Genomic DNA, 13,151 nt, shown 5'->3' with positions numbered 1-13,151 from the left:
TTACTTTTTAATAATGAATTTTTATTTCTTTCTTTCCTTTTTTTTTCTTTTTTTCATTCGCATCGAGTCATTAGGAAGCACGTCTGGCACGAGACCGGAAAAAGGTCGCATAAAGTTCTGCGCAAGCAGTCTAATATGAAATAGATTAGAACAATGATGATACCTACAGTTAATTCAAATTATAAACTACACGCTGTAATTAAATGTATTGTCATGAAAGTATAGGAAATATATATTGAAATAACATAATAATTAGATGAATATAATAAGTTTAAATAAATCTTAACGCTTTTGAAGTATTTATTTTGTGTATAAAGAAAATTATCGCGCATGCGCAGAAAGTAGAATTCATCCTGTGAGAAGAAAGGGAAGAGAATGATATCGGTCCGCATCGCGATGTTTTCGATCTTTTTCACGACCCAACTGGCAATATACTACTACAGATAAATCCATATATACGTATGACTCCGGTTCAGTTTCATTCGAACGAAGCCAGTGCCCTGATCCAACACAACCTTCCCTTCGTCCTTTTCTTCGATGCGCGAGGAGAAATGGAGAACGGGAGTGGGTGGTGGGGGTAGTTGGAGTCGGCCAATCAGCGTGATCATAGCGGTGGCCGGCGAGGCACGAGTTCCTTCGAGTTCGTTCGCTCGTTCGCGCTAGTTCGCGCTAGTTCGTTCGTCGTCGACTGCGTGATACCTGTCGTTCCTCCTTCTTCTTCTTCTTCTTCTCTTCTTCTTCTCCTCCTCCTCCTCCTCTCCCTCCTCATTCTTCTACCTTCTTTTATTCTACACTTCTCTTCCTCCTCTTCCTTCTTATTCGCGAGTTCTACCAAAGGGATTTATCTTTGCAGAAGGACGAGAGAACGATAGCGCTCCGCAGACGCGCTCCGCCACCTGACTGACATGTCACGCTGTCTTATTTTTCCTTTTATTCTTTCTTATTCTTTTTATTCTTTTCTTTCTTATTCTTATTCTACTTCACTTCCTCTTCTTTTTCATTCTCGTATCATTCGTCGTCGTCGTCGTTCTCCATCGTGAGTGTGACAATAATAAGTTCGTACTAAAAAAGATACTTTACATTCCTCCTATTGGTTACTTTTTTATCTTGACTATTTCATTTTTCTATCTTTATTTATTTAACTTTATTTCTATTCGTTGAATATCGGATGATAACGCATTAATTATATCCGTGATATTTATTTCGCTATAATTGGTTAATAAAGTTCGTGCAAAGAAGATAATAAAATACGAATCAGAGCGCGTGTTTTTTTGAGAAGAAAATACTCAACGATGATTGGTTGTTACTACTGCTGCTACCGCTCCTTTTACTTCGTTCAAGGATCACAATTTTCTTCCCTGGATCTTTCCTCTGATTTTGGTGATCGAGGTGAGAATCGAATATTTATCCACGTTTATACAATTTTATTTCATTTTCATTTAACTCGAATTAGTCAAAGAAAAATCTCGCTGATGAGTTTTTGTTCATCAACAACAACATTGCATAGACATTGTTTGTTAAGCATTCATTCATTCATCGAAATGATCGATGGAAGAAATTTATTTGATTTAAGATCGCGAATTTAAAAGTGTTTATTTATTACTAGAAATTCTTTTTATTTCTCCATTCGTCGACGAACGCACATACATCATTGTCTCTTTCTTGACAGACAGATAAATAAGAATATAAAGAATAATAGACATAATAAAAATCTTCAAGATTTATGCATTTATGTATTTAGTATCTTTTTTATCATACTACTTTGAACAATAAAACTATTATTTTATTTTATTTGAATTTAATTGGATCATTTGTATTAAGTTTATGAAGTTCAAAAAACAAAACAAAAATGGAGGGAAATAAAAACGCGGGAAAATGAAAAAAAGAACAAAAGAAAATCATGCTTACGAATTATTCTATTACTCTAATCGTATAAAATAACAATTAAACGTACGCATTTATTCTTTAGCATGATTGTTCGAAATCGAATCGTATAAAAAAAAGGAAAAAAAGAAGAAAATAAGATGACCTTTGACCTAGACGCGTCCGGTGGTGTGTTGGGTTCTTAGAAAAAAAGATTTCATGCAAGACGAATGAAAAAATGTCTTGCCTTTTTATTGCTAGTTTCTTTATGGGAGACAATGGAGGAAAAGGCTAATGGGGGTATTCACTATTTACCAGAGTTTATATCGTCGCTATTTCAAGAGAATTCTTCTAGATGGGGGAAAAGAATTGCTCTTGTCTTGTGCCTCTCGGACATAGCCACGCGTTTCTTTCTATTTCTTTCTTTTTCTGTCGCGTGCATGCACGTGTGAGGGAAATAAAAATCGTCGAGTTACGGGAACGGCGTTGCTTCCACATTCTTTCGGAGGAACTCGAATACGATGTCTCTTTGAGGAGAGAAAATTTCACTCATTGTGCTTCTTTTTCTTATTTTTTTTTTTTATACAAGTACATTGCTTGTTTCTTTTTTATTCTTTTCAATTCTATCCATTTAAAATCATTTTTATTTTACAAAAAAAAAAACAAAAAAAACTAATGAATAATATAATCTATGTTTATAAATTATTATGTTGCTTGTGTATTTTGTTTTTCGTGCATAGAAATGTTAGATAAAATGAAAATTCATTTGTAGTTTCTTTAGAAATTTTCTATTAGGAAGGATCGATTATATTGATATTGATTCGATTATATTTAAAAGTATCATCATGAAGATAGAATCTGAACGATTCTTTAGATTATAACGAGTATCCGATATTCGCTTACCTCATTACATTTGAAAAACTTCCTTTTATTTTCCATTCGGTATATAAATTCGAAACGTTTGTAAGATAAAAATCCCTTTTTTTTATTAATCGATTCGAAGGACATCCCTGAATTGATTATGCGGAAATCATCGTCGATTAAATACGACTGATCGATTCTTAAAAGATCAAAAAGGAAAAGAAAGAAAAGGAAGAAATAACAAATAAAAAAGAGAGTTGACAAGATTGAGAAGAGTTGATGATAGTTGGGGAGTGGAAGTGGAAATTTGTTGGTGGTTTATTGTGATGGGGTTGGGGGTTGGAACTGTTGGAGAAACGGGGGGATTAATTAGAAGACGTCTCTTACTTCTTAGAATATTTTATCGGTTGTTGAACCACTTGGAATTTCATTGGAAAACTTAACATTCCCTTTTCCTTAAACAAAACGATTTATTTACTACCACGTCTCTGATTTAATTCATATACGCATTGGTATCGTAATTTTATACGAAAAAGTTATATTGCACAGTTATATTATATTCATACGAATAATTTATTTTATTTTATTTGTTAGAATTTTAATGAAAAACTTTTGGTATCGATTTTAATTAAAAAATAAAATAATATAAAATAAACAACAACTTTGATATCTCTCATCAATTTGAACAATACATTTACCTGCTATTATTATATTATTACAAATTGGTAAGGTGCATATTATAATTGGGATAGGAACGTTTGATTGAAAACAGAATGAAAGAAAAAGTTTTTCTGTGGAAAGGTGGTTGGTGGGGTATGGAAGAGTTGGGATAAAAGATACCAAGAGTAGGTTCTTCTTACTGTATTTTCTTAATCGGTTAATTCGATTGGACGGAGCGAATAAACGGTTACCAATGGGAATATAAAAAGAATGAAAGAAATGAAGAAAAAGAAAAAAACAACAAATATGATATCTGTTGGTCGCAACGTTACGGTTGGCCGAATGTATACTATACTTTAGCATGCTGATTAATAAAGGCAGACTTCCCTGCAATTAGTTCTGCGATATGGGTTAACCGTCGCAATTTGTTAAGCCCCGTCGCTTTCTGTTACACGAACAGAGAGATACAAATTCAGGAATTCTGGATACGAAACCTGTTTCCCAGAGTTTCGTATATACACACACACACATACACCCAGAGATAACTATATACACATATAAACAATTGTATATATAGGTAGGCAAAAGTACATAAGTATATATTGGAATTACATACACGTTTCTTAGAGAGTTCAATGGCACTCAGAATGCAAGGAGTTCGGCACATCGAAAAAGACATTTTTCTTGATGACTTATGATCTAAAATATACAATATTTATTTATACTTTACTATACTTTTATACTATAATTTTATATTATAATATCTGTATGAAATCTGTTTTCGACCTATAAAAAAATCCTGTCCGTCTCTTATTTCTTCTTCTCTCTCTTTATTTTTTTTTCCTTTCCTTTTCTTTTCTTTTTTTTTTTCTTTCACGCTGATGTCCCGTTGGCCCAATTTCAACGGAGGTGTAACCCCTTTGATGAAAGTCGCGTGAATAATAAATGGAGCTCGGTAAAAAAAGTAATTCATCAAGAAATGTGTTCACACAATCATGTGTGTGTGTGTGTGTATCATACTTGACAGTCGAGAGAATTATAATAACAAATAAAAAATGTTGATATCCCACATCAGAAACTTATCAAAACTTTAGTTTACTCATACCTCAATGTGTGACCTCAAATAGATTGAATTCATTAATTTCTATTTAAGTTTTTTGTTTTCTCACACAATGTTCTTTAATTTTGTCAAATGAAATGATCGAGTAAGAAACTTCGATGAGAATTACGGGAATGAATTTAATGGTATTGACTATCAATTGAATCTTTTCCCCCTTCTCACGTTGACCATTCGAAAACTTATAAATAGCATCTATCGAAGGACAGTATAATAAGTGCCGAGGCTACTCGTCTTTACCGTTACAACATAGTTCCCCTACGTTACATCTCGTGGAAGATTACTTCTTGGACATGTCCAGGCATGGGTAACGTTGTACGCATATGCATAAAACGTTTCGTATCTTTAAGATACTTTCCAAACTGGTTACTATGCATTCCGTTCCTTCTCCATCGTTTTAAAATACGAACACTTATGTTCACGTCCCTAATCTATATACTATATCGCTATATAATATTAATATCACTAATAATAGTAATAATAATAATTTATTATTATATTAAATATTAGGATGTTTGGGCCACGTGTTGCTGTGGCTTTGTTATAAAATCTTCATTTAATATAATTCTAAACTATTTAGCAAATTTATTAAATTTATAGTATTATATATATATATATAGTACATAATAGTTGTTAAATATAATTTATAACAATATACAAAATAATAAGACAAAGAAAAAAGTATAAAAAGCAAGGTTAGTTATGTTATAGGTAAATCTGAATAATAAATCATATATAAAATAATAAGAAAACCAAGTAAAATTGTGTGATAGTAAAAGAAAAATAATAATAATAATAATTGATTTAGGATCAGAATAGTAATATCAAAATCTATTAATTACATAGATTTGTAAGAAATACAAAAAGTAAGTTGAATTAATTAATTGACGATAAGGTAATATCATTTTTCAGGATGCACGAAGCCGGAAAGCGGATGAAGGAGTAACCCGAGAGGTGAGGTGAGAGAAGAGAAGAAAAGAGAAGAGGAGAGGAAGTATTCGTGTGTTAAAAAGGGGAAGAAATATAGTGAGAAAAGTGCAATAGACGCTATGGTGGTGGAGTGGTTGTGTCCTGGACTTAGGCCCACCGGAAGCCGTAGGCCTAGGCTTCTCCATTGCAAAGTGATTCTTCTCGACGAGCATGAATTATTACAGGACGTATTGGTGAATATATTTATTATTTATTATTAACAATATACCCCGATAACATTAACCCTTTGAGTGCTATGGATGCATAGATGCGTTTGCTCAAAGTTATATTATATATTTAAATTATTATTATACCCAATAATTTATTATTAGAATTTTGTTAATGATAAATTTATTCCGTTTCTAGAAAACATTTTAGATAAAAGTATTCAACACTCAAAGGGTTAATATTTATATTTTACTTTTTATAAATTCCTTAAACTTATTTCCAATATTCATGGAATATATTCTATCCATTTACGTTTATCAGAACTATAGTAGTCTAATATATACGAAACGAACGTAGAGTATAGTTCGAGAAAACAAATCGAGTTATCGACAATCGATCGAACGATTTATAGGAAATTGATCGTTAAGTTTGGTATCGTTTTACGATCATTTTACGAGGCTCTTGGCACGATCATCGACAATGATGATGATTATTATGATGATGATGATGATGATCATCCTCTCATAATACCTACGAACAAGCATATATATATATTATAGTCTACGAGATATCGTCACGGAAACGTACTTTTAATCGTTCAGATATGCCAACTTGAGTAAAACGATATCGTGCAATGCAATGAAGTGTTGATTATGTACAACGTTATATATAATACACCTATATACTTGTAGAAATATGTGTAGGTGTAACTGATGAGTATCGGGTTTCCATATTTCGTAACGTTTATAACACGTTATCGGAAGTATCTTCATCGTAATTCTTTTACTTAATGTCTACAAGTTAGTTTCGTGATTTTAAATCGATCATATATGATTATTTATTTAGTTTTTTTTTTTTCTTGAAAAAAGAATAGATTTTCAAATGAACTATGATGAAATATTTTGAATAGAAAATATAAAGTAAAAAAGACAATTTGATAATATAAAATTAAACTAACATTTGAACATTTTGTAATTTGAATTCTTTTCAAATTCATACAATGATCCATGTACGAATATTATAAATTGAAATTTGTATAAATTCTCAAATATATATTAGGTCTACCGGAAAATTTTGTTGTATTTTTCGTCACTAGAGGTAAGGCCCCATTTCTTTAAATGGAATATACAAATTGCCACCATGTTTGGAAGAGTTCAAAAGTAATTCAATTAATTAATTGTTCAAATTAGGAATAATTTATTATTTTATTTTATTCTTAAAATGAACAGAATTTTTCGCTAGACCTAATATATTTATAATAATAATAATAATAAATATTAGAAAGAATTGGAACGTTTAGGTGTCTATGAACTACCGTAAAGATGGTCTATTCGATATACTATAATAACTGTCGGTACTCGGTGCAATTTCGCGCAAAAGGCCGTCAGGTTATGGGCACCCTGTTAATTGCCATTGAGCCCTAAGGGCCCCCCGACGTATATGAGAATGCACTACTCGTCATCCCACGTTACATGCATTCTATTTTCTTCTTCTTCTTCTTCTTCTTCCATTCTATCGTTCTTCTTCCTTTAGGTGAACATTTCTTAGACGTAAAAAACAAAAGATTTCGATTCGACAACAACAAATATAAAAATAATTCTTGAAAAATGTACAACAACAACAAAAATGCAATGATCCGAAATAAACGACCTAATCACGGACGTAGAATAAATTTCGAAAAAAAAAAACAAAAAATCGAAAAACAAAATAAAGAAAATAATATTTAAAGGTATCTCTTAGACGACCACCAAGAAACTAAAGAAAATCGTAAATTACCGATCACGATTACTCCCTTCCCACACCCTAATGGATGCCCTACTGCCGGTTTAAAATCGCTTTTGCTTCGTAATGGAGAATGTGTAATGGTAGGGAGAGGAGGGGGTAGATTTCTCGAGATCATCATTCGCTATCTTTCCTCATCATTTTCTTTCTCTTACTCTTGGTTAAAAATTCAAAAAGATTCTTCTTCATGTTCTTCTTCTTCTCGTGTATCGGATCGGATCGAATCGGAGTGGTGGGGAAGGAGGAGCGGCCCGATCGGGGGGCCTGATCGGAGGGATGGGAGGGGGCACCGTTCGGTGGCAAATTAACAGGCATTTGACGCGTGGGAGAAGGAGATCCTTCTGGCCGATTAGTTCTCCGCGGTATGGTTTATGACTTAACGACGTAATGAGAGGTGGGCTTTAATTGCCACAAAGTACACGCTTTACCCGAGCTCTCTGGACCTTGATATGACCAAGGGGAAGGAAAGAGGAGGTGGAGTACTCGTGCAACAAGAAGAAAAACTCAAGAGAAATAATACGCGCACGTCGGAACTCTCTTTTCTACTTCGTAACGTTAAACCTCTCATCGTCGTACCCTGTTTTATTGGTACCGCTGTGTTTTACCAATTTCTTTTTTTGTTTTTGTTTTACTAACTCGCGTGCCTGGCTTATATATCTATATATACATATTATACTTATCCCATTTATTTTCAAATGAAAATGAAACGTAGATCGATTCGCATAGATAGAGGGATCGTTAATTTAAAACGTCGACCAATCACATGCTCGTTCACTTCGTTTCACTCTAACGATCTCAACTATTTCTCTCTCTCTCTTTTTCATTGTGTCCACTCATCCGTCATTAGAAGCACGCGACATTCCACAACACCCTGTTTCCTCCTCTCTACACACACATACACACACATATACTCGAACACTATATTACGAACACGAAACTGAAGGAAGGATGGGGGACTCTGTCCCTACGGGATTGGGCCCATCATTTCCGTTGAATGCGCCATTCACCTAAACTTCTCTCTGTCCCAGCCCCCTCTCCCCCCCCCCTTTTCCCCTTCCTCACCCTCCCGTAGACGCAAAAAATCTCAACTCTCTTTTACCAATCCAATTATCGCATTATCTCGTCACTGCTCGTTCGAGACAATGTAAAACAGAAAATAATCAAATCAAAACGACCCTTAAAATCTCTACCTTTCTCTCTTTTTCCCTTTACCCTTTTTTTCTTTTTCATTTTATTCTTTCTACCATTTAGGATGCTGGCTTTTTCTTTTATTTTTACCGCATCGAAAAGTAAGTAATAACATCTCAAAATTGCTCGTTTACAAATCAAATTCGCTGTTATTATTTAAATATTATAAATTATTATTATATTTAAAAATTAATAGGAGTCGGGGGAGGGGGAGGGGGAGGGTTGAAGGAAAATATTTGTTTCAAATATCAAATTGAAGAATTGTAGAATTTTGGTTATAAAAAATTCTGTAAATTCGTCGTGACCCTGTGCAAGGGAATTTAGCAGTATAAAATACGTAAAAGGAGTTCGATAGGAAAAGATCGTCGATTCGTCTTCCTTAAAGGGCAAAAGAGGAGAATAAAAGGGATTACCTATGTTGTGTAGTCGTGTATATAGGAGGATTCTCCGTGGGCAGCGGTTCGCAAAACGCCTCTAATTAATTCCAATTACGGTTGCTCCCAGGGCTCCGAAGTCCGTGCTTACTATCTATTACGTTCCCTTTCCCTTTCCCTTCCCTTCCCTTTCCTTCCCTTCCCTATCCTTTCCTTTCCTTCTCTTCCCTTATTTTTCCCCTTTTATATTCTGCGGTAGCAACCAATGGAACATTAACAATGAGAAAGAAAGAAACAAACAAAGATGGAAAGAGAAAGATACGAGTTTTTCAACTTCTTTGCACGCGATCTCGCACCCTTTTTCCCGCACCCTTTTCGCACCCTTATGCTTAACTTTACTCTCTTAAATCGTCCCATCGAATTTAAAGGAACATTTGTATAACTAGATTCAAAAGAAAAAGAAAAAGAAAAAAGAAAAAATAAGAATTGTTACAAATTATAATTTATAACAATTTTAGGATGGTCTAGCATTCACGCGTCATTCGTGGCTTTGTTTTAAACTGCTTGATTTAATATAATTCTAAACTAAATACAAAATAAACGCGATAAAAAAGCGAAATAAAATTAATATATTAATTAATAACATATATAAATTAATGTTACACGTTTCCTTTTCAACTAGTTGAAATAATTTCTATTAAAAAACAAAAATAAAAAACCTATATAAACTTACGATACCGAAGTAAATTTATTTGAAATTCGCGTAATATTGGAGAATGTACGACAACAGGGATGATTTAAAAAAGATTGTAAGGAGAAATATATAGCAGTGTGGGAGAAAATAAAAGGATAAAGAGGTGGTGGAGGAGGATTTAAACTGTAAAGGACGATCGTGTGCCTTCCTACGGAGGACGACGTAATTGCAACGAAACGTTTCCATTTATCATCGTAGGAATTCGTTTGATTAACCCTCGACTCGTAAGACGATGATTTATCTTGACTCCTCGACTACTATATTTCCCTTCGTTGGTAGTTGTGTTGCAATAGTAATAGTAGTGGTGAGATGGTGGTGTACGCCTTAGGAACGACCCATTATCGGTTTTCTTCTCAGGGCCGTCCGTATTTATATTCTTTTTTCTTTTCATCATCCTCTTATGACTCGCATCATTCTTTGCACTCATTTCATTCATTTTATTTTTCATTTCTTTTTTAATTCTAATTTATTTAAAAAAAAAAAAAAAAAAGAAAAATACTCTGTACGTATGTGTGTGTGTGTGTTTAATAAATCAATTGAAATTTTAAATAAAAAAATAATTAAATATATACAAATTTAATGATATGTTTTTCTGAATAAGATTGTTAAATAATTTATGCAAATTTTCAAAATGTGATTCATGTTTATTGTAAAATACGTACGTCCCTGGAGTTTCTTATTTATGGTGTTCTATGAAATGTATGCGTATATCGAGAATTCTCTTTCTCTCGTGCACGCGTTCTTTCCTCCACCTCCTCCACCTCCTCCTCCTCCTTTTACTTATTATTATTATTATTTATTATTATTATTATTATTATTCTTTTAAATCTTTTTCTTAGACCTACCACAGGATATACTTGCCGACTAATATGGTTAATCGAATAATAACGATGCATATCGGCGTTAATAATCCTTTTAAATAATTTTCTCCTTTATTAAATTTACCCTCATTTAAATAGAAAATAATTTCAATATACAATAATAATTCAATTAAAAATATTTAATAAGATATATTAAATTTAATATCAAATTGTTCAAACAGATTTTCTTACTCAATTACACCGTTCATATAATATTATATAATCTATCGAGATAAAGTTTAATTATGACAAAAAGATTATACTAACCATTGGAGTCTACCGATTTACATGGATTATTTATTATAAATAATATATTCACGTGTAATGTAAGTATAAAAAAAAAAAAAAAAGGAAAACTAAAAGATGACACCGTAAACGCCGTAGTTATATTTTTGCGGATTAATATTTCCTATCTCAGCGGGTTGTGTTCTATACCTGAGTATGGTCAAACAACGTTCGTGCCAGACCACTGCTGTTTCTTACGAGCCGATTATGCGACAAGTACCAAGGAACTAGTACTTAAGCCTCTCTCTTTCTTTCTCTTTTTATCTAGCATTTATCTATCGTCTTTATCTTATTTGTAGTTTACAAAATATTCTAGAAATTAATATTTCCTCTGTGTTTCAATAAAATTGTGGAAAATATTGCACGACGTTAATAAAACATTTACCACTCAAAGTTCCTGTGTTCAACGTGTAAATAAAATAAAAATCAAGAAAATTTACTTTAAAGTAAGAAATATTCCGATGATTTATTCCACCCTTAAATAATTCAACATACAATTTGAACAAATAGAAATAATAAGAAGAAAGTTTGTAATTACTGATACTTTGAATTTAAGGGAAACATAATAAACAAGTTGGATAGTTGCAGGATTTAGGGTTGACATGGTAAAGAGTTTCATAAGGGGAAAAAAAAGGGTTGAAAAGTAGTAGTATTGTGTGCATACCAGCAATAACATGATGATTCCCTTTAATACTTGTGCACCTACCCTATATCTCTAGGCAAAAATTCCAATTGAAGTTTGCAACGTTTCTTTCCTTTGCAAGGATATTATCCAACTACTATTCGCGCCCTTAGGGCATTCCTGGATCTTATGGTTGCTGTGAAAAGAAGAGGTAGACCAACAAGAAAAAAAGAAAAAAACGTATACGTAGTATCCCAAGGTATTCGCCCTGCCCTGTTATTAGGCTATATACCAAAATTGCTCTGGGGGTAAGGGGGGAGGAGTATCCTCCTCCCCTTTTTTAGGATAACCTCGTTCGACCCAAACCGACGTACACACTAATTCACGCTACTCATTCTTCCAATCATATTCTCTTTCTCTTTCATTCTTTCATTTATTCTTCCGTGACTACTCTAAATAAATAAGATACAAAAAATACAAAAAGAGAAAGACCAAAAAATTCATTCCATTGAATACCATAAGAAAAACTATGCAATTCCTACTAATTATGTTATTTCTTTTGAAACGTTGAAGATCGGTCTGCTTGATTTTTCTCTATGCTTTTTCTTTTTTTTTCTATCGGATAGTTCCAGTCACGTAACTAGACTATTACTATTATTATAGTCATTATATATATATATATTATCAATATCAGATAAATGATTTTATCATTTTTCTTACTATTGCAATTGCTATTATTTTATTTGATTTTAACCATTGGCTATACTCAGGATTGAAGAAAAAAGTCTAGCCAAAAAAGGGACGGAAGAGTGTGGGGGTGGGTGGAAGGGAAGAAAGATGGGAAGGGTGGACACAAAGTTTAGTAGACCTTTTTGGAGAACAATGGGAATCGTAGTTTATCGTAGTCGACAAACTTTTCCTACAGATTTTTCTTTCTCTCTTCCGTTTCCGTAATGGTAGGAGAAATTGGGAGTGGAAAGTGGAAACAACTCGGTCGGGGGGAAGGGAAAGGTAGAAGGGAAATGGTCCAACTTGTCCTTCGTAGTCGTAGTCGTAGTGAAAAGTTCGACGCCGTAGAAATTGAGAAATGTTCTCTTCTAATTATACTGCAAATCACTTGGTGGGTTCCCCTCCCTCCCTCTCTCCCGTGTTCCTCCTAGTTTTCCTTTCCCTAAACTTCATTGTCAAAGTCGGCCTCGACCAATTTATAACTTTCTTTCATTCTTTTTCTCCTATTTTTATTCAAGGTCGCGTTCTTTCAATTATTTCCTTTTCTATCTCCTACCTAAAACTCGATTGATCGAATCTCGAAAAAATGGCCGACGGAAAAAAGCACAAAATAATTACATCGCATAATAATATATCGAATTACATTTGAAATTACACGATAGCCAATAGTAAGGCACCCTAATAATAATAATAATAATAATAATAATAATAATAGTAATATTAATAAAAATAAGAGTCAAACGGAAGTAGGATCGTTGATATATATACCGTGATCATCGATTACTCGAGATTACGTTGCGGTATAGGAAGGAAGGAAGGAAGAAAGGGATTGGATTCTTAGGGTTCGTGTTAAACGTTGTACTTAAAGCCACTATTCTCGCCATCGATATATATCCCATATACCCCATATACACCACAT

The 13,151-nt window shown here is 33.2% G+C and overlaps 1 protein-coding gene across 4 annotated transcripts in view; it reads left to right on the top strand.

Moving 5' to 3' along the window:
* The first annotated feature begins 318 nt into the window (after nt 1-318).
* Nucleotides 319-13,151, top strand: part of LOC107071122 (band 4.1-like protein 4) — a 37,556-nt gene continuing 24,723 nt past the window's right edge. For 2 of the 4 annotated variants that reach the window (XM_089178679.1, XM_089178680.1), the window contains exons 1-2: nt 319-1,389; nt 5,414-5,664. In XM_089178679.1, coding sequence (XP_089034805.1) covers nt 5,551-5,664 — 114 coding nt within the window. In that variant the 5' untranslated portion in view covers nt 319-1,389; nt 5,414-5,550. The remainder of the gene's footprint in view (nt 1,390-5,413; nt 5,665-13,151) is intronic. The other 2 variants (XM_089178678.1, XM_015329831.2) reach the window with 2 other exon arrangements.

This window comes from Polistes dominula, unplaced genomic scaffold, assembly GCF_049000335.1.
Source record: "Polistes dominula isolate Pdom_NZ unplaced genomic scaffold, Pdom_raw_medaka contig_11, whole genome shotgun sequence".
NCBI lineage: Eukaryota > Metazoa > Arthropoda > Insecta > Hymenoptera > Vespidae > Polistes > Polistes dominula.
The sequence above is the reverse complement of the archived record's forward strand: the minus strand, read 5'-3'. Positions and strand labels throughout refer to the sequence as shown.